General features: G+C 42.2%; 1 protein-coding gene across 2 annotated transcripts in view; it reads left to right on the top strand.

Moving 5' to 3' along the window:
- ELAVL4 (ELAV like RNA binding protein 4) overlaps positions 1 to 22,580 on the top strand; it is a 124,861-nt gene that overhangs the window by 55,392 nt on the left and 46,889 nt on the right. For both annotated transcript variants that reach the window (XM_066623202.1, XM_066623201.1), the window contains exon 2: positions 8,734 to 8,974. In XM_066623202.1, the coding sequence (XP_066479299.1) occupies positions 8,734 to 8,974 (241 nt within the window). The remainder of the gene's footprint in view (positions 1 to 8,733; positions 8,975 to 22,580) is intronic.

Genomic DNA, 22,580 nt, shown 5'->3' with positions numbered 1-22,580 from the left:
TTTCCAGCACTGACATAAGGGCACTGCAGCTCCGAGGTAAGGGAACAAACATTCCCTTACTTTGAGGAGGCCTCCATGAGTGCCACCAAACTGCTGGATGCAGCAAACATCCCATTGGCACCACTATGCCAGTGCTGGAAGTTCGTTAGGATTTGGCCCTGAATGCATTATCTCGAGCATGAGATACTTTGAGTTAATTCAAAAGATATACTCTAGTGCAGTCATTTTTCAACCTTTTTCAGCTTGCAGCACACTGACAAGGCACTAAAATTGTCAAGGCACACTACCAGTTTTTTACATTAAATTACTACATTACAGTTAATCTTGAATTAATAAAATTAATATAACTAAATCATTACATGACAAAAAAAATTGACAAGAAGCAAGGAGAGGGAAGTATATGTGGTTTCTGAAAAGGAGGAAAAATCCTATGTTCAAATTCTTATCAGAAGTACCAGAAAGTGTTGGCAAAGACAGGGCAGGTTGATCACATAGTGGGTGAGGGGCAGTGAGGGGAAATGATTGAAACAAGTGCAGGATTAAACTGGGGGTGGGGGAGAGAGAGAGAGAGAGAGAGAGAGAATGTGAGGCAGTGATTCTGTATCTTTGGAAGGTGCTGACAAGTGAGGAGAGGGACAGTAACAGAGTTGCTAACTGTGATTGTGAGATGGGGGGGAATATTCCTGGGGAAGGGGGTGGGGTGGGGGAGAAGAGGAGAGAGAAGTGCCAATTGCCTGCTTGTGTATTTGAGAAAAAAGAGTGCAACCAAAAGCCCAATCCTATGCATGCCTGCTCAGAAGTAAGCCCCATTATAGTCAGTTACTCCCAGGGAAGTGTAGATAGGATTGTGGCCCAGCGCCCTTCCTCTAAAAGCCCCAAAGTGCAGGATGGGTCGCTTTGGGGAGTTGCAGGCAAACTGGCAAGGAAAGTGGGACTTTCAGGGACCCTGAAACCTTAGGTTGGGGGCCTCAGCAGACTCGCTCGCTATGTACCTGCTTGCCTGCCTCTGGCTCCCTCTTCTCACTCACTCCGAAGCTCTTGCCTCCTGGCTCCTCCGGGCTTCCCTTGTTGGCTAACCAGCATGCAGACAGGCAACAACCTCCTTTGTGCCCAACCCTATGCAAGTCTACTCAGAAGTAAGCCCCATAGTAGCCAGCGGGGCTTACTCCCAGGAAAGTGAGGATCAGGTTGCAGCCTGAGTTGTGCTCAGTAGCAGGAGCAAGCTCCAAGCAGACGCTTCAGCTGCTGTGTGTGACCAGCCCCTTCCCTGGCTGCTCCCTTGCTTGTGCTGCCTGCCGCGGGAGGCTCAAAATAGCTACTTCTCCCGCACGTGGGCACGCAGCTGCTGCCTGCCTCCTCTGATCCTATGGCACACCTGAGGCAACCTCGCGGCACACCAGTGTGTCACATTACAGCGGTTGAAAACTGCTGCTCTAGTGCCAAATGCCAACGTATTAATTTTAAAGCAGAAATGCTTCTGTTAGCTTTAAAAATGTTTGTGTGTGATACTGTATCAGGTATGCAACTTTTGGCATGGATAGGTAGAATATACTTATACTGGTTAAAAATTTGATTTTTTTTTTTCAAAAATGCTAAGTATTTCCACTATCTTCACAGGAAGTAAAGCATTCTCAAGGCACCGAGAAAACTTAAGTCTGTCATAAAATCAACACTTCTATTTTTATTCATTTTCTATAACCTTGACTACAATTTCTTCTATTGATATTCGCATTGATTAGCGTTATTATGTTTCTTTTGAGTACTGAGCAAATAGAGACCCTTAAATACATAGGACATTTTGGCAATAACTCATTTAATAAAATAAGGTGCTAAAAGAATCTTTTTTTTAAATACGCTGTTGGCTCTACCCTTATGTTTTACTCCATCTGCCCTCCAGTTTCACTTGAAGAATTTATAACAAATTTTGGAGCTGATGCATGCACAGCATAAACATACATGCACATCCATACAGACAGAGCAGTGTTATTCAAACTGTGAGGCGCGGCTCTTTAGGGTGGCGCCAGGAACTCAAAGGGGAGGCGCGGGATGTCCTCTCGCAGCAATACAGTCACACCCCTGGGCAGAATACTAGTCCGTCTTCTGCCTGTCGTCTGCGGTTTTTTTAAAGCAGAAGAAACAGTTGCTCAGCTGCAAGAGTGGCTGCTGCCGCCCCGCCCTCTTCTCCCTCCACTCCGAGGCTGCTGCCTTCTGTGTTCGCTGCATGTTGTTTGCAAAGCTCTCCTTGATCCTTGTCTGGTTGGTTCCTAGTTCCCAGCCTGGGATCGCTTCTCATCAAAGTGAAATCTCTCTTTTCAACCCACTTCCTCTTCCACTCCCCCCTTTCAATCTCCAAACTTTCCCGCTTTCCTCCTCCTCCCCTTAAAGTTGTTTCCATGCAGTTGGCAAAGGGGGAGGGGAGAGACAAGCACACACTTTACTTGGCCAGGAGCAGAAAAAGGGTACTGTTTTTAAAGTGATTTATTAATCTTGTTTGACTGAAGAGGAGAGGCTGTATTTTTAAAGTGATGAATCTTGCTATTTGAAGGGAATACTTATCAGCCATTGATGAAGTGATTGCCAGCCCAATCTTATCCACACTTTCCTGGGAGTAAGCCCCATTGACTCTAATGGGACTAACTTCTGAGTAGACATGCTTGAGCTGTGCATCTCCTAGTATAGGAGACAAATCAGCTTCCTAACCAAACCCTTATCAGCTCTGATATATTTTCATGGTCTATTTTTGTTTTCCCCACCAGCTGCTGGAAAAATTTAATTTCATTAAATTAATAAAGGGTTCAATCCTATCCAAGGAGAATGGGAGAAATGACTAGTTGGATTGGGGTCCACAGGGGTGTGTGTGTGTGTGTGTGTGTGTGTGTGTGTGTGTGTGTGTGTGTGTGTGTGTGTGTAATGTTGGTCAGACTGGTTGTTCACAAAGCTCATTTGATAAAACAATTCTATTGGTATGCTTACAAAGTTAAAAAAATGAGTCCTCCTGGACCAGATAAAATCTACCTACTCCAGCATCCTGTCTCCAACGGTGATCAGCAGCTGATCATTTATAAAGCATGTATATTGCTGTATATTAATAATATATTTTTAAGATCTGCATTTAATTAATGATATGATTAATATAATTAATATTAATATAGCTAATATATCTGGCCTCTTCCTGTTTAATGATGTCACTTCCAGCCCTCAGGAACATGATGGGGAGTCATGGCCAACAGCCATGGGGGTCAAGGGAGCCACTGGCCAGAAAAGTTTGAGTACCACTGAAACAGAGGTTAGAACTTAGAACTTTTCTGGAGTGCTCCACCATTGGAAGTTCCCTCAGCAACCAAAAACTCACTCAATAGATCATTGTGTGAATGACTCCTCTAATAACTGAGGGAACGTCTGATAGCAGAGCTCCATGAAAGTTCTGGAAATACTAGATTCATTGGCCATCAGAGGTAATCATTTTATTATCAACAGTATATTCCTGTGTTTGCATGGCATGTATGTTATTCAGAAAGAACTATCTGTGGGTACTCCATTTCCGACCCCCCACAGATATTGAAAACCATTAATAATGAAATCCGCAGTTTTCTGAGCCCACCTGAGCTCTGAATGTGACCATTTAGAGCTTTGGAGGCCTCTCTGAGGCTCTGAAAACCTCTCATATGCAACTGGAACAAGGAACAGATTGTGTAAGGCACGTTTGCGCCTTCTCGTGAGTTGGCGAGGCTGGTGTGTGAAGGTGTGCTGGCCTGCGGAGGCTGACATAAGCCTCCACGATGACAGAGGCACCGAGCCTTGTGTCAGCTGAGCTGGGCTGACGCAAGGCTCTGGGTTGAGCAGGGAGGAGGCTGGAGGAGGCGTTCTGCGGTGGTGGGAGGGCAGGCGGTGGGCAGCCCCAGGAGCAGTTGGGCGGGGAGATCCCAGATCCCAACCTCAGGAGCAAGCCGCTTTGCTCTCCTTGGACTTACGCCACCTCAGGAGGTGGCACAAGTGTGAGGAGACCCAGAACACCAGGGTGGCTTACCTGGAGGTAAGGGAAAAGGTTTTCCCTTGCCTCTGGCTGAGCCGCTTTGGGCTCCTATCCTACGCTGGATATAGCATATGCCTTTTGGCTTGCCTGTTCCAGCGCAGGATAGGATTGTGCTCTAAATTTGCACTTGGTGTATGATACAGAAAACAGCATTGAGATTAAAGTATTATTTTCCTTTTTATATGTTGTTTGTTCCAATATCACGTGTACATTCTTTCTGCAAGATATTTATGAAAAATATCTCTATATTGATTGTCCTTTTTAATAAGTGTTTTTAAAATTATGTTAATAAATTTTACTAAAAATATGTCTTGAATGTAAATTTTTATGAAGCAATGAGAGGTAGAATGATGTGAAATGGAAGAAATGAGTAAATATCTATTGTTTGCTTTTCAATGGATTGCTTTTCAGTGTTTTCCATTGCTATTCAATGGATTCATTTATATTTTGTTACTGTTCAGTGGATTGGCTCCACCGCCAAGTGCTCTGTGTACCTTCTGAGTTTATCTTGAATAATTTTAAAAATAAAAGTTTGGAATTGGCATCTACTTAGGCTTAAATGGAAAACTACAGGAAACATTCACTTTCTTGAGGTTTCTGGTGTGCATGAGAACATGTGCGGATTGATTAAAATGGCACAAAAAAATCTTGATGCAGCTGCACCAAGGTTCTTTTTACATGGTTTTAATCAGTGCACATATTTGCTCATATGCATCAGGAAACTGTACGGAACTGAGAGGAAAAAACTAAGTAAGCCTAGCATTCCGGTTCAAATCTGGGGAAAATGGAAGATTGGCAGATTGCGGCAACGCGGCACTGTTCCACAAGCAACGTAATTCAGCACTTGAGTAATTTTATTGGGAAGACTTGTAGGCATCTGTAGAAGAAATAAAACTTGATGACCAGTAACAAGCTACTGTAAGAGTTACTTCACTTCACATTCAAGAGTTCTGTGTATGGATCAAGCTACATGTTTGGCTAAACACACAGTTAGGGGTATGTTTAAAAGCAGAATTGCCTCTTATTAAGCAGCAAGCAACCGTGAGAGGAGGACACAACCTTGATTGAGCCCGCAGGGAGGGGGACAGATGACCTCTATCCTTTGCATGGTCTTCCCTCTGTAAATTGACTTCATTTCTGAAGCTGCCATCTGCAGCAGGGTCTTAGCATTGCTACTTCATGGTGCTGGAGGGAGGATATTGTTTTTGCGCGGAACTATCTCTGTAGAACATCTTGCCATGCATTCCCTGTCATTCCATCAGTCCATCATTCCATTCCATCCATGAGTATTGTTTAGGAAGAATGATCCAAGTGAGAACAATCTAGAGTCCTCTGCAGTGCTTGTATGTGCAATGCTTGTATGAGGCAAACTGGTCTGCTTTGCATGCATACCCCTTTTTCTAATGTCCACCTTTGGGGGAATGCAGAAGTGTTGATACGCAGCTTGATGTTCTGCAGAGGTGGCTCTTAAAGCTACTGATAGTCTCTTCAGGTCAAAAAGTGGCAGCCCTAATCAGAGTGCACATTTTGTTTGTCTGGCTTGACTATTTGTTTTACTTATAGCAAATGGAATTTTTGCTTCTTAAATTACTGCATCAGTATACAGCATGAATCAATATTTTAATTTTAAAACTGCTTGGTGCAGTTGCATGAACATAGTGTAGATGAAAGAATTACGTTCAGTGGAACTGACTCCAAAATACAAGAACAGATTTACGAGTAAGATTTCAAGGAGCATAAAATTTGGGGCAGGGGCCTGGAAATTAGGGGGAGAGAATGTTGGTTTAGCAGAAGTTTGGATTACTGTAACCTTTTTCTGAATCTTTCGTATAATATCCTCTTAAACACATATTTTAGGAGGAGGTTCTGAAAAAGGCAATATTCTGACCGATGCTGATATTCAATGTTTACTAATGTAACAAGAGCAAGAGAGAGTATTTAATGGGCTTCTCTAAATACTTAGGTGGTACTTGTTCTTTGAAAGGGGCTACATAGGCATATTTTAGTTTTATTCATGATGTCACTGAATATGCCGTTTCAAAACTGTACCAAACATACTTGATAAACTGAGCATTTAATTGTTCTTTGCAAATAGTTTCTCAAAACTACTCTTTGAATATGTATATGTTTGCTATATTTTTATCTAAATCTCCTTCTTCATGCTAAGTTTAGGGGAACCATGTACCTTTAAACTTTCTTCAAGGATGAAGCACTTCACTGCCCCTCACCTTGATCCTTCTTTGTATGGTCCCTTTAAGTAAAACAGGACTGCATGGCCTGTTTTCAGGAAAGAACTGCGCAACAGACAGAGTATGATGAAAAGGTAGGGCAGCAGTTTTCAAATTCTCAGGGAGAGTTTGTGCCACTCTAAGTACTGGCGGGGGCGGGGGGAAGGCAGCAACGTGATCCCTAGGATCACTCCACTCAGGGGGCTGCAAGGGCTTGGCTATACTTACCAGAGCCTCCTGCAGCCTCCGGGAGCCCTGTGCGACAGACTGCAGTACTCCCCGAAGCTTAAGAAGTGAAAGGGGAGCAATTGCGCTCCATTTCCGGTTTTGCAGGAGCAACATAATCCTGGGGATTGCGTTGCTGCCTCCTCCCTGCCCCCGCCCCTTCAGGGGGGCAGAGGGCAGGGCACTCGGGCTGGGGCATCACGATGCCCCAGTTTGAAAAGCCCTGAGGTAGGGGATTTTTGGAGTTAAGATGTGCATACAGAAGCATGCACACCCTAGCAAATGTGGCAGCAGCAAATTGGGTGCCAGTGGGCAGCAGACCCACTTGGGCCATCACTGAGAATAAGATACATTGCCTTGAAAAATCATAGTATGATGTCATTTTCTTCTTTGTTATTTTATTGCATCAAAAGGGTACTGCAGTAGAGTTTCATGTTCTTCCCAACAGCTGTATTCCCAGCCAACACTTAAGCCGCAATTCCATTTACACTTATCTGTAAAGTAAGTGTATCCATTTACACTTAGTTCTATGTAGATAGTTATTGGATTGCACTGCTCAATGAGTTTCATATAGACAGCATACATACTAGGTGCACCATTATTCATTCACTTGTATATGAATAAATATCGTGTAAGATGTGATTCTTACAAAGGAGTGATTTGTGTCATCAAAAGAACAGGAGGGACAGAGTTTGCATCTCGGTATTGTGTATGCTTCCTGCATTGTACTTTGTATTGTTAAAACTCAGCTAATTTTCTTTTATGCAAATTGTGGTATCATCAGTATTAGAAATTGCTTGATTTGTTTTTGTTTTTAGGGTGTGCATTCCTTAAAGCATTGAAGTCATACTCAACTTCATATCTTGAAGTTTCTCCTCTTGTAACTTGGATGATGACTTTAAGATTAGCACTGTTAATTGACATGAGCAGCACTTTGTTTCAGGAATCCCTGTGATACTGTGACATGTGCAATAGGAGCGTGATGAAGTGTGCATGTGTCTTATGGATCAGATAGGGTTGTAGCTCTTTTTCCAAAAGATAATATATGTCTCTCTAATTTCTGTAAGGTTCTGCAAATGTGCACAAGTTTACAACTGCTATGCCAACTCCTTTGGCCACTGTTGCTCCCTGACTGCTGTGGCACGTGGGCATCTAGTTTTACCTACAGCTGAGAGGAGCAATAGAGAAGCAAGTATAGTGACTTCATCGTTCATACCTTGGTGATAGCTAAGGCATCAGATTTTGAAAGTCATCAGTTTTGAACAGTTTGTAATAGTGCAATGAAAAAGACTCCTTTCTTTAAATAAACATATACAGTATTTTAAAAACACAGGTAAAAACAATGCAAAAATATTTAATGCTTACTGTAGTTAGCTATTGGTCCTGGAGAACAAGGCACACAAGATGCAAAGTTTTATAGGCCATACTTTATGTGTTATGTGAAGAGTTCTTTATGATTCTGTATGATTTTCAAGCTTTCATATATGTACATGAGCAGAAATGGCTTCATTAAGTTTCTACTGCCTCTTTTATAGTTCATTAAAAAAAAAAGTCATCCACTTTCAGTAAAAGTGGGAATGCTTGTACAGCATTGCTTAGTACTTCAGAGCTTTATTTTGTAAAGAGTTAAAGAAGCCCTTGGTAACATATGTAACTGAAGAGTAGAGGCCTTTCAGTGTTGTAAGCAAGCAGTGTATTTGGTAAGACTAAGAGGTTATTGCTTCAAGCTGATCACAGTCACAGCTTTCTATAGCTTGAATGGCCTACATAAATCTGTCACAGCACTGGGTGTTACTGTAATTAAATAGCTAATGTATTTTTACCTTTTCAGTTTCTACCTCTATATGGAACTCTTCTACTTAAATAGAATACTATTTTTAATCACAGTTATTATACCTAAGATCATAATTAAATTTGTATGGCATAAATATCAGTTTATGGAAATGATTGCATCATGAAAAGAGAAATTAGTTTTGCTTTAATAAAGAGAGAGAAAGACAGAAAAAAGAGGGGAGGTTTTATTTGCCTCTGCATCTTAATATGTGCTCTCTGCCAAAGACTAGCATGACCTACTTTGCAACAATAGCAGAAGAATCAAGCTGGGTTTTATTTTGTTAAACTGTCTTAAATTGGCCATGAATGCTACCTACGTGTTCGTTTGTAAGTACCTTTTTGTAAAAAAAAAAAAATGGCAACTATTTCTGAGATTTAATGTGGTATTTTTTCCCCTTTTTGCATTCTGTTTAGATAATCAGCACTATGGAGCCTCAGGTGTCAAATGGCCCGACATCCAATACAACCAATGGACCTGCCAGCAACAGTAGGAACTGCCCTTCTCCTATGCAGACAGGGGCTGCTACGGATGACAGCAAAACCAACCTCATAGTCAACTACTTACCCCAGAACATGACCCAAGAAGAGTTCAGGAGCCTTTTTGGGAGCATTGGTGAAATAGAGTCTTGCAAGCTTGTGAGAGACAAAATTACAGGTAAAGTGCTTCATTGATTTTCTTATTTCTTGGTATTGGAATTACTTAGTATGGGCTTTTATATAACACTTTACGGTCCCCGTTAATACAGCACTTTGGCGTTCAGGTTTCTGCATTATCCTCCCATTATGCAAAAACCAGTGATGTCAGGTGTGTGAGAATGTTCTGAAATAGACCACATCACACATACACGTGTATGTGCAAGTGCTAGAAGAGAGAGTGGAAGGTTGCTGCTTGTATTGCAGTTGTGTTCAGAATTACTGTAGTCCTGGATGAAGGCACATCATCCAGGTAAGGAAGTAGGCAGTCACCGTGTATACAGTGAAATGTCAAACACTGAGTAGATGCTAATTTGGAGCAAAAAAACCTATAGGCCAGCTTGTGAATTTTTGCCTCACATACTAGAAGCAGGGGCTCTCTTGAGGTTTCTGTGTTTCTAAATCTTTGCAGAAAGGACTTGCCCTTTTGCAAACAGCAACTGAGTTGTGATATGTCACACAGTGAGCTCTGATCTTATTATTTCACCTCATTTTCAAATATAGCATTATTTTAGTGTTTCTTTTAATAGAATCAGGGTATGCATTCTTTTCTCCTAAATCATTCCTTATCCATTTTGCCTGATGTGTATTTATCATCTTGTAGTGATTCACTTTAGTTCATAATTGTGGGTTCTTAACTATACATTTCTTATGATGATCACCCTCTTCCTAGACTACACAGTTTGCCCTACACAGGTTCGACTACACAGGTCGAAAAGGTTGCCCTGTTTGGTGTTACTGAATGTGGTCTGTTGCCATATTAACTGTGGTAGTCTATAACAGATGAAGGGTGAGAAGAAGAATTCAAGAACAGCTAGATGAAGGAGGGAGTATAGTTGAAAGTGGGAGAGCTTTTATACATGAGGAATGTATAAAGCATTCCTAAAGCAGAAACCAAGTAAATGTAACGACTTGGGCTGAGTGATAATCTGGTCACAGCTACAAAAACTGAAAGGCATTTTGAATTGAGTGAAGAGGGCCAAGGTAGATGGAAAGTAATCAAAGTATGGGTAACAATTTAATAGTCAGTATTGGCTGAAATCAAGAATTGTGTCAGAATTGCCATGCACGCACCATGGCTTAAACACCCTCCACTTCCTTCGTTTCACAGACCCTCGCAGCATCAGCCCATTTTTTTGGACTCCTAAAGGAATCCTTCAGAATGGACTTTGCTGTACTAGGGGGAGGAAGAAAATATGGTTGGAGGGAAAACATAAACAGAACTTGAAATAGAATGTTGTGAACTGCTGCTTGAAGACTGAAGAACCTTTGATAGGTAGTTGGGAATGATTGAAGAGGGATGGGTTGACTAGCAGCATAAATGTGGAAAACCAGTAAGTTGTGTAGAATGTGAACTGTGTAGTTGGGGCATATTTTGTGAATATTGTACATTAATTCACCTTCTTGCTAAGATCAGAATATTAGAATTGAAAGCTTTAAATTATATTTTAATACAGAAGCTCCTCCTCACCGTGTGCTGTATTCAAGAGAAAGATGCATGTGTGCAGGTGATAAAACATCTGGTCTGTTCAACATCTTGGTAAAAATGCTAGAGTCATTTTGTCAGAGAGCAATTCAGAGGCAAACAGATGAGATACAGCTATTGGTTGAAATATTACCATCTTTCCTTTTGTGCAGGACAGTTGCATGGCCCAATTTACTGTTTCTCTGTGGAGGAACTGAGACATCGTAGGTAATGCACCCGATGATAGAATAAGTATGAAACATGCCAAGTCTCTTACATAGCACTGGTTTACTTATTAGTGAGCCATCATAAAAATTTGGGGTATTGGTCCTGTTTGACTTGTGAATGTCATGTACCAGTTGAGAACTTGCAGGAACCCAAGCAAGGCTTGAATGAGACTTGACTGGAGATGGAGTTATTTGACACCAGTTTGTGGATATAAGGTAATGGATAAAAGTTTCTAGGAATATGACCATTACAAATAGTATGTTGAGGCCAACTCTTCAGGATCTGGAAGAGCCATCAAGAAACACTTTATCAGGCATCTGAGCTTAATTGACTATCTAAATAGCAAAGTATGTCTGTTGCATTCCTGTGACAGTTAGGAATTTAATGGAGCAGAATCATGCACTTGGTCGCAAGCTAGTTTTCAGATTCACCTGAACAGTAGGTGAAGTCATGGAACTGAATTCTGGTTTGCTGAGAAATCTGAATCCCTAGTGTAACCTCCAGAGTAAGGCATCTCTTCTAATTGTGCTGAACCCCAAGGTGACTTGGGCTCTGTTTGCAGGGATCCTTGGAGGTTCCCTGTACCCCAAAACAATTATCTGTGTTGTCTAGAGACTGAGGCATAACAGCATACAGTATATACATGATGGGCAACCCATTCTTATGTAACTCTCCACGTAGCAATGCAGCTGCAACAGTGTGGCTTCTGCTATATCCTGCAGGCATGTGAAGGCATCCTTGGGGTAAGAGGACATTTGTTCCCCTGCCCCAGAAGACCCAGAAGCCGCTAAGGGTCAACTCAAGCTTGCACCAGCTCTGTCCACGAGTCTGTGTTGCCCCGTGAAGGTGGATCAAGTCCAGGAAGGGGGTTGGGGTTTGGCAGGCGCTACTACCACTGAATCTGCACTCTTCCCAAACCTGATTCACCCTCCTCCTGATGCGCCCACCCCCCACTTGGTTCCACCCCCTTCCCACCTCTCTTCCAATCCGGGCCAAAATTAATGGCCACAGTGGACTTTGCTCTCAGTTGTCACGTGGACCTGGCCACTTGCGGTGGTGGCTTATTTGTGATATCCGTAAAGCTTTTTACATTACTAGACTGTTTGTTCTGGTGGCGTAAACGGCCCTTAGGATTGGACCGCCAGTTTCCTATAATCTGTAGCTTGTTTCCTCCATGCTAATGAAAACTGGATCAACTTCTTCATAAGTCGTGACTGGTGTAGTACTGGTTTATATGATATATTTGAGCAGTATATTAATAGGTGTGGAAGATACATAATGACAGGTATTGGAAGCATTTATATGACTTCTTGCTTTGTCAGAACAAGCTACTTGTATATTAACGTCAGAATGATTATATACATTCACCTGAGAAATAAGATTATATTGTGGCTGACTCAATTGTATTTTATGAAATTGTTAATATTTATAGCTTAGAGTTGAGAATTGACTAGCACAAGGGTGTCAAACATAAGGTCCATGGGCTGAACGTGGCCCCCAGAAACAGTTTATCCAGTCCCCTTTATAATTGGGCTCTCCCAGTGTGATAATTGAGCTCTCATATTTTGAAAATATGAACAAGATTTGCACATTTTCTCTACTATCATTTGCAGGTATATGAGAACAAAGTACTTCTTTCCACTCATCATTACTTAATGATGTCAGTTTCTGCTTAATGATGTCATTTCTGGCCCTCAGCAGGCACCATGAATGCTAACTTCAGCCCTCTGTATGAAACAAGTTTGACACCCCTAGACTGGCATAGCAAAAGTCTCAGTATTTCTCATGCTTCAGAGGAAACACTTGGATTTTAATAATGCTTATCATTCAAAATAATTTGACAAAAAATTCAGACATAATTTGTGTTAGTTACAAAATCTGTTGAAAGAGGGTTACGCAGTTTTGATACTTCAGATAAGTATTTCAGCAGTTATTGCAGGGCTACGTAGTTCCCAGGTGCTGCCTTGCTACCTGAGTATGGCACCTAAAAATGTGGTGCTAGCACATTGAGATTTAAAGTATTGTTCCAGCCTCCGCTGAAATCAATAATGTTGTTCAGAGTTTTCATGCTGGCTTTTTTTTTTTTTTTTAAACTAGGTAGACCTTTTAGAAACTGATTCATAATGTTGCATATTCCTTTGGCATGATACCAGTTTAAACAATCTTTTTTTTTTTACTGGAAAAAAATGCTAATTTGGTAGGATATCATATCAAGTTGAGTAGGAATGACAGTTTTTGAGACAGCCTTTAATTTGGGCTTCAAACCAAAATTGTAAACTCCAATTTCGTTTGGTAGCTTCCAAGAGCAGACAGAAAAATGCTAGTGATTTATAGTGGTTGTAACCTAGGCAAATTTTAATTGTGAGACCAGGTTTGTAATGAAGCAGAGTTGGGGAGAGGAGTTACATTCAAGCTTCTGAATGAATGAGGCTGGAAGAAACGGAAGACAAGGGAGATCTAAGATATTTGGCTTCATTTTGCAGAGATGTTTAATAAAAGCAGAACTTCTAGTTGTAAACTGCGCTTATTAAATTCTTCATTTACACTACCTAATTAATTCTAGCTTTTTAAATTAACAGTGAAACTGGTCCCTGCTGTAACATTTCATAGCTACAGCATATTTCGTCCAATAACCCAGTTGTGAGTTTTAATCAACTGCTTTCCCAAAACAAAAACAAAGAATAGAACTGGCATCCATCAAAGTAAGTGGAAAGCACTCCCCCTTGGCCCCCTTATCGACGCGATTCTGGGGATCATGTTGCTGCCCTTGCCCCTCCCCCGCAAGAACTTACTGAGGGAGTAAAGCTCCCTCAAAGTTTGAGAAACACTGCCCTAAAATATTACTTATCAAGAAACCGAATTCTACATAAATTCTCTTTCACTATTGTAGTTGCGTAGCATGGCTTCTGCTACATCCTTCAGGAGAATTTCAACATTTGTCTCCTTGTTCAGGGTAAGCCCCAGCAGCTGCAGTGGGACAACTTGGGCTTTCACCAGCGAAATCACTGGTGCAAGTCCACAATACCCTGTGTCACCAGATCAGACCATGGAAGGGAGATAGGATATAGAGTGCAGGAACAGCTTATTCTGCAACCTCCTGGGCCTGATTCGCCCACCCCAGTAGCTGCCCCTCCTCCAGCCCTTCTCCCACCCCTTAGTGCTTCCTTCTTCCATCACTATAACCTCTCTGTGCAAGGCAATTCTTTAACTAAGCTTTCTCCACTCTGAGGAAAGGCCTTTCACATTTCTGAAATGTGTTATGTTATGTTATGAAAAAGTTTCCATTTAGCAACAAGTTCAGATAATTAAATTGGTTTGAGTTGTTGGACTGCATGCCCAGTCCGACTGTAAAAAGCTGTACAAGTATACTTTCTCTTCCTTTAATTTCCATCATATAACTTGATATTAACATTACATGAAAATTGCTTGACAATTATTAATACTTTTGTATTAATTACATGAAAGACTATGAATCCTAATTAGGGCTAACATAGGTCTCACAAAAATATTGAAGATCTCCTTTCTTCCCTTTTCCCCAGTTACTATAGTGTTCCATGATCTAAAGCAGGGGTTCTTAATCTTTTCATGATTACAGAACCCCAGTGGAGTGCCCAATGTGTCCCTATATCCCCTTTGCTAGACTGTCAAAATCATCATCATCACTAGACCTATTTTATACCAGTATGACTTCAAAAGATGTCAAAAGCTTAGTTTTACTTTAGAACACCTCAGTTGGTATCAATAATATTTTAGTTAAATAAGTGGGCCCTCCTTATCTGCTGACTTGACGTCTGCGGATTTGAATATCCATGGATGCCAAGCCATGTCTGGAGGGCTTTAAAGGACCTCCTGGATGCAGCCAGAAGTAGCTTCTGGTCCCATCTGGGAGGTGTTCTGAGCTGCGGGGAGGTTGATGACTTTGTCCCTTGAAACTAGAAACTAGATACAGGCAAATGCGCCTTGGATTACTTAGAAATTATTCAGAATTTCTAACACCGCCCCCCCCCCCAAATTGGATAATTTTCTGTTCAAAGCTTTGAAAATGTCAGACACTGACCATCCTGCCAGTCTTCACACATACACTCACCCTTTCCTCTCAGATCCCAGGGGCAATGAGTAAGAATGTGAAGGGAAGAGGATTTTTCAGGCACTGTTATAAAAAGTGGCAAGGCAAGCATCACAACACAGGGCACAGGGGAGTGGATTTTTTTGAGGTTGCCTCCTCTATCCCCCCTGTGCACATCAGCAGTAAAGGAAAAGGCATAATGCCACTTAGGGCTTGTTATCTCCTGCCGTTGGAGGAGTGTGAAAGTGTGCGTATGCATGCACATGAGAGAGAGAGAGAGAGAGAGAGCATGTTTGGGGACTGGGGGGAGCAAAATCAGGCAAATTCTCTGAGTGGAGAATAATTTTCAGGCAAAGGAGAACACCTTCTATCTGCTGTTTTGAAACCCTACATTTGGTTCTGAACATGAACTTGGAGAATTTTGCCAAAATCCCTAAGAAGAACTGAACTTTCTGAGGCGCTCTAGCAGGTCTCATCTCTGAAGAAAAGCAGAAATACAGTCCACCTCTCCAGTTCCTGACAGGGACTCCCCACACTCTTATGTAAGATCCTGTTTGATCCCCCATATAGGATACTTGTTTTCAAACAGGATGGTAGTCTGAGGAAGAGGAGAGTGACTTCTCCTGTAGGAAGCCTCCTGATAGTATCTTCCCACCAGAACAAGTTCATAGATTGCTAAGGCCATTTACAACCTGCACTTAGGAGGTCTTGCTTCAGAAGATCCTGCCTTCTTGAGTTCAACATTCCCTAAGCCCACAGGGATAGAACTGGCTTTCCCTACAGCCTCAACAGTGGGACCATTTATTCCTTTTCCAGCATCCTTTGAGACTACTGTCAAGAAAGAGTGGTTTGATCCCCTCCACATCTAAATCTCTCCATCATTAAGATTTGTTATGCACTTCCAGAGGACATCATGGGAAATTTGAAGATTGCAAAGGTAAATGTTCCTATGGCAGTTCTCTCTTCAAAGGTGGTCCTTTCTGTTCTTTGCTGAAATGCCTGCAGACTGCATAGCCTTTTACTCTTTCACAGCAACTTTGGGCTTTTTATAGCTAGTTGTTCTTTTCCTGAGTAGTCTTTATGTGTGCGGTCGCTATGCTTGATACTGCCAGACCAGACAAGGAGAGCCTCAAAAGAATTTCCTTTACTGCTGTCTTCCTGTGGAGACATTGCTAGATGCCATGATCCTTACCTTCTAGTGCAGGGGTTGAATGCAATATGTGACTCTGCCAGGGGAGTGGACATCCATTTTAACGTCAGTATAACAGGTTTCTCCTTCACTGACGAGAAGTTGTTTGTTTGGTAGTTCTCTTAATTCCATGTTGGTAAAAACCAAATTTAAACAGAAAAAACGTACTCCTGGAGGTCTACAAGAAGAAAGGAAATCTTCCTGCTCAAGACATTCCTTTTGCTACTCTCATCCACCATACCCCTTCCATTGCAGGAGAGATTCTAAGCCTAAATATTAGGTTTCCATGAAGCTCAAAGATGGTTTGGTGAGTCTGTAGCATTTTGGGACAAGCCTCTGGTGTCTTCTGCCCAGTTTTACCTGCCAATAGGAGAAAAACTTTCAGTGTTGGTAGACATCTGAAGAGAGACTGCTTCAGACCATTAGGTCCTTCGGGTGTTGGGGAAACCCCTACTCCCTAGGGTTTTGCTGTAGTCCCTGTGATTCGTTCTACCTGTGTTCTAGCAATCTGGAAAATCACACCAAGGGTCTCCAGAGGAATTCTGCACTTTCTAGAGATGCAAGCTATAGAGCACATGACCACTGACAGACCTAGGGCGGGGCAAACGGGGCAGATGCTCTGGGGCATCAGACCCTCTGGGGCAGCTCTACCAGCCTCCCCCCTCCCTGCCCTTTTGTCCTTTTCTTAAAGGAGAAGGGGCGCTCATGATCTCTGCTGGAAAAGCAGCGAAATGCTGAATGCTTGCAGGCCCTCTAGGCATGCCCTGCACTCTTCTCCTCTCCTCCAGCCTTGACCAGGATGCCCAGGGTGAGGGGCATGCTGGGAAACATAGTCCTTGGGGCGAGGTTGCACATGGAGAGACAGGAGGGGAAGAAGTGCTGGTTGTGTGACATGAGGGAGGGAGGGAGGCTGTACAGAATGAGGGATTGTTCCGCAGGCACTCAGGACTCTCCACTGGCTGAGTATCAGCCGAGCAGCTGACCTGCTTCTGCAACCCTACCCCCTCAGCCAATTTCTGTCTACTCAGAAGTAAGTCCCATTGTGGTCAATGGGTCTTACTCCCAGGTAACTACATAGAGCTGAGGTATTCATTCTGTTTGTGGGGCCTCCTTAGGGAGGCTTGGCTAGCTCCCAGGGGCATCCTGAGGCATCTGGGGGAGAGAGGTGGCTGTAGCTGCTCAGCTCAGCTGCACCTGCTGCCTCCCTACTTGCTGCTTTTCTGTGGCTGTGAATGAGGTGGGTGAGGCAGTGTGAGGTGGGAGAGCAGGCTGGCTGGGCAGCGGAGGAGGTGCTGCATCACATCAGCACAGGGCGAGCTCCTGGCAGGCTTCAAACTGGGAGGGAAGAGTAAGTACAGACAGCGCAGCGCTTCCCTCCTCTTGGAAAGGAAGGAGCCCAGCCTGCTCTTAGTGTCCTCCATCTTGCCTGGGGGGAACAGAGGTGGCATCTGCATGTTGGGGTGTATGTGTGTGTCATATTTTGTTCAATGGGGCTTACTCTCAGGTAAGTGTGGTTAGGATTGCAGCCTCAGACTGCTAGCAGCTGTTTTTTTGTTTCTAGTGTATAATTATAACACCTTCATCCCCATTTTGGGGGTAACAGAGGTGTTTCCAAATAAATGTGCTCAGGATTATGATTTATGGACAACTTCTTACACTGCATTTTAAAGATCCAGAACACTTTAGGATGCAGTTGTCTCTGAGAGAATGCGTTTGATCAGATATTTTCGGAGTTCATAATGCTACTTAAGACAGAACTGTATGTGTGGGAGATGTGCCAAGATTGTAAAATATTCACAACCCTGTGACAACTTGGGGCCCAATCCTATCCAGTTTTCCAGTGCCAGTGCAGCTATGCCAGTGGGGCATGCACTTCATTCTGTGGTGGGGAGGCAGACACAGAGGCCTCCTCAAGGTATGGGAACATTTGGGACTGCTCTGCAGCTGCACTGGTGCTGGAAAGTTGGATAGGATTGGGCCCTAAGGCTGTAATCCTAACCTCACTTGCCTGGGAGTAGGACCAATTGAACACAATAGGACTTACTTCTGAGTAGACTTGCTTAGGATTGTGCCCTAACACAGTAATGTGGCACAAGTTTTTGTAAGCTAAAGTTATTTCTTCTACCATTTTTACATTGCTATCTTCTATAATACAGCAATAATAATAAATTTAATTTAATTAATTAAATCATGGGGTGCCAAAATGTTAGTTTGCCCCAGGTGACAGATGGGCTAGGTATGCCACTGCACGTGACATCTGAAGATACTCCTTGGGTATTTTGTCACCATCATAAAGAAACTAGGAGACAGCAGAATGGTTTTGGAACTCATGAGAAGGAATAAGACATTTCAAACAGATCTTTTGCTCCATTGTGGAAAGTTTGAACTGGCAAGATTATCTGTTGTCACTAAACCTGTTGAGTCCTACATGTACTCATTTGACCTGGCATCCACTATTTTTTAGTTTCTGTAATGGGGCAAGTGGTATCAATACTGTGCTCTGCCATTTGTCTGACCCTGCTTCTCAAGGGCTTAATAAAAGTCTTGGTGGCAGTGGTTGCCCATCTTTGGATGGTAGGGGATAATTACCCTTCTTTTTATGACCTTCTGTTCTGATCTTCCATCTATGAACTAGGGTATTAGTTGATCCTATCAAATCCTATCCAGTAACTGGTTGCCTGGTACATGAGGTGAAGAGCTCCGTTCTGCTTATCAGAGAGTGTGCTGTTTTAGAATCAGGTCTCTATGGATCTCAATTCCTAGGTTTACAAACTTGACCTGATGGGCTAGTCAGAGGACATTCATGCAGTATTCAGAGTAATGGTGACTAAGGATGCCAACCTGGCTGGATGGTGAGCACACTACCAAAAGACTTTTTCTATATATGGTCCAGGTTGGAAGTGATATGTAGTATCAACTTTCTGGCGTTTCAGGCAGTCCACTGAGCTCTCAAGCCCTGTGCTCCCAGATTTGATCAGGCAAAACATGTTGGTTTGCACTGACAACACCTGTGTGAACAGTCATGTGACTTCTAAAACTCCCTGAGAGTTTGAGGTGTGGATCACCATGACTAGGTCCGCACAGTCCAAGTAAGGCCAAAGATGGCACACCAGCCGAAGCTGGGGAAAAGCCCCCCAGCCACAGCTGCCACCTGGGAATCCAGGAGCAACTGCGAATCCAGGCATTTAGCATAGCATCTTTTCCAGTGGCAGCTTACTTGTCTCTCCCTTGTGGTGGTGATTACTGTTTCATTATATTTTTGGAGTTTGTAAGATTGTGATTGTGGGATAGCGAATCCTTTTTCTCATTTCTTTAAAATACTTTTTGTTAAAAAGTATATAAATATTCTTAATAATAAGTTCTTCCCATTCTTTCACTGAGTAATTTCAGAGGCCTCTTCCTGCTCTTGCCTTCTTCTATGAGCTTCTTTATTTTTTAGTCAAAGTTTCTGTTGGGCTCAGAAACTCGTGTTCTTGCATCTATCAAATCTAAAGAGCAGGAATGCAATGCATTTTCCCACTGTGAATTTATACATACACCTTATTAAGATGCTTCACAAGAACAACGGTTGCTTGTCTATTTCTGTGCTTCTCAGCTAAGGATGAAGTCTTCATAGCTAGTCACATTGGTTGAGAACATAGTGCCCTAGGATGATGCTCCTTAAATTTGTGTGTCTCAGATAAGACTTTTCTCTCCTACTAAATGATCAGAGATCCACGTTGATTGCTCTTTCCAAATTTCAGCAGATAAATTTTAGCAGATAATTTATGGTTGCCTTTCCCATCTTAATTCTTTGTTTGTTGAAGCAATTCCATGTATTTTGAGGAAAGTGCCCTTCTGGAAAAGATTTGTAGGGCAGTTTCTTGACTCTTGAGTTATACTTTTATGAAGCATTGTAATTTATTTCTCCCCATTTTGTGTTTCAGAATGCTTTGGGGAGTGGGGTTGTCTCTCTGTTATATTGCTTACTCATCGTGGAGATTGGTGAAACCTTCTCTGTGAGGAAGAACCTATCTTAGCCTGTCTGATCCCTGGTAGCATTCCCTATCTGTATGAAACTGAATGAGCATAACGGAAATTCATCAGGCTAGAATTTTTTTCTTTATTACTGCAGTAGATTTAAACATAGGTAAACATAGTAATTATCATTTGACTGCATTAAGAAAAATGAAACTTTGATGTACTCTGTGGAGAAGGTGGTAGTTTGGCAATGAAGTGTGTGTGTGTTCTTGACAGAGGTAGACCTTTAAAATTAATTCCAGTAATTTTAATGTGAGTTTATTTGAATGTCACTTAAATGTCTTTTTAGTGTTTTTGTTAGCTGAACTTCTATGTTACTGTTTGTTTTGAGCAAATAAGGGTATTTGCTTTTACCTCTAATCAGGAAGGATCAGTGATCCTCACTGATTTTATCAAGAAGGTGAAAGCATGTCATTTTGATGGCCCAATCCTAATGGGACTGGGTGGCAGCTGGACATGTGTTCCTCTGGCACTGACTGCAGTAAAGCAGTCGGCACCAGCCATAAAAAACATTATGGGAGCTTATGTGCTACTGGAGCATCAGCAGGAAGGCCAGAGTCTTCGCATGCACTCCAGAGAGCCAGAAGAAGTCGCTGACTGAGGTAAGGTGGCAGAGGAGGGCTGAATGAAACAGGTGCAGGGGATAGGTGAATTGGGTCTGGAAAGGGAGCATGTTTGGCAGCAGTGGTGGTCCTGAATCAGAACTTCCCTACCAAACCTAATCCTGCCGGTGTGGGTCCACATAGACCTATGCCAGCAATTTTGCTAGCACAGGTTTGAGTAGACCCTCTTGCACCTCCTTCCTGGAGAGGCTTATCTGCAGGTAAGGGAATGGTTGGGGGCAAGAATAGGATTGGGCTGTGAGTCTGTAAATTTCTGTTGGTTGTTCTTCACAGAGAAGATTCATATCCCTTATCTCAGTGGTTTTCAAATGTTTTAGCACTGGGGTCCACTTTTTAGAATGACAGTCTGTTGAAATGCACCATAAGCGATATTATTAATCTGGAAGTGATGTCATATCTAGACATGACATCATCAAGCAGGAAAGTGTTTAACACCATACAAAATCAAATTAAGTAAGTAAATTAAAAGTTTACAATATATATAAGTTTAAAACAGGAAGATCTGGGCAGGAGGTCTGGTCTAGAGGGTAGAGCCTCCATTAACCTGAAGATAACATCAGAAGAAGGTTGCCAGTTCGAGGACACCGGCTGCTCCCTGAATGGCTGAGAATGGCGAGACCTTGAAGCAGCTGACAAGCCAAGCTGAGTGATTCCACCTGCTCTTACTGTGAGCAAGAAGCATCTTGGCTGCCCTCCATGTGAGAGATGGAGCTGCTTGTCAGCCTGTGTGGGAGAACTGGAGGTCAGAAGTGCAACCAAACCAGGAAGATCCATTCTGAAATGTTGTTGGTTCTTGAAAGAGAGAACCTCTATGATTGTAAAAATCGCCTTGAGGGATTTAGAAATGCCTGCCTATGTAAACCGCCTTGAATAAAGTCAGAGGAGTAATCCGATGACCAGAAAGGCGGTATATAAATACCTAGTTGTTGTTATTAAAAGTTTATTTAAGATAAAGAAGAATCCTCCTAACCCCATAAGCAGTTTAAAAAAAATTCCCCAAACATCCTAAAGGCTGCAATCCTATCCACACTTACCTGGGAGTAAGTAAGCCCCATTGACTATCATTGTTACAAGCACAGATCTGTAACATATCCCCAGATACAGTTACATATGGTAGCATCAAGTAAATATATTAAAAATAAAATACACATTGAAATGAATGGGGACCCACCTAACGGATCCCAGCTCACAGTTTGAGAAATGCTGTCTTCTTTCTACATGCTGACAGAAGCACGGAATGGTATCTCAGGCTTTGGTAAACTTTTCCCTTTATTTTTTTTAAAGCTAACTTCTTGATGTTTTTTCTTCCTGGAATTGTATAGTTAATGCAAAGACACAGAATTAAAAGGCATTTAATTTACAGTAGCAATTGGGGGTAAGAAGCAATGTTTATTCCAGTGTACTTTCTATTTTCACTTAATGCCTGTCCTTTTGAATGGACAACAGAATAGTATCCCATCATCCTATCTTAACATCTTTGAGAGATGCTGGTATATGGCCATGCTGCATTGTTTATGAGGAAGGAAATATATTTATAATTTGCCTTACACTTTTGTTTTCTTCTGCTAAATTAACAGAATCTTCTCTATGCTTCTTCCAAACTAACTGCAATCTGTGATCATCTCCGGTTGCCTTCCTTCCCTTCTTATTCTTGGACCAGGAACACTACTAGTTATCTTCTTATCCATCAGTTTGCTTTTGACTCATCCCAGTTCGCTTAAATAAAACTATACATCCCACTCAGTACATAGCTGGTACTTCTACTTGTCTCCTTGGCAAGCTAGTGATGTTTCATCTATAGCACTGAATTATATGTTGCATCTGCAGAAGCAATTGGAAAAAGAAAATGATCTCTCAGTGATCTTTATCTGCACCCTTTCATTTCCCTGGCAGCTACTCTTTTGAGCTACTCTGGTCAGCCCTTTTGAGCAGGATGCTTAACGCTTTCAGCTGCTGTTCTTTTTTTCTTTTCTTTTT

The sequence above is a fragment of the Tiliqua scincoides genome, chromosome 4 (assembly GCF_035046505.1).
Source record: "Tiliqua scincoides isolate rTilSci1 chromosome 4, rTilSci1.hap2, whole genome shotgun sequence".
Classification (NCBI taxonomy): Eukaryota; Metazoa; Chordata; class Lepidosauria; order Squamata; family Scincidae; genus Tiliqua; species Tiliqua scincoides.
Note: the sequence above shows the minus strand (reverse complement) of the source record. Positions and strands in the feature narration are given on the sequence as shown.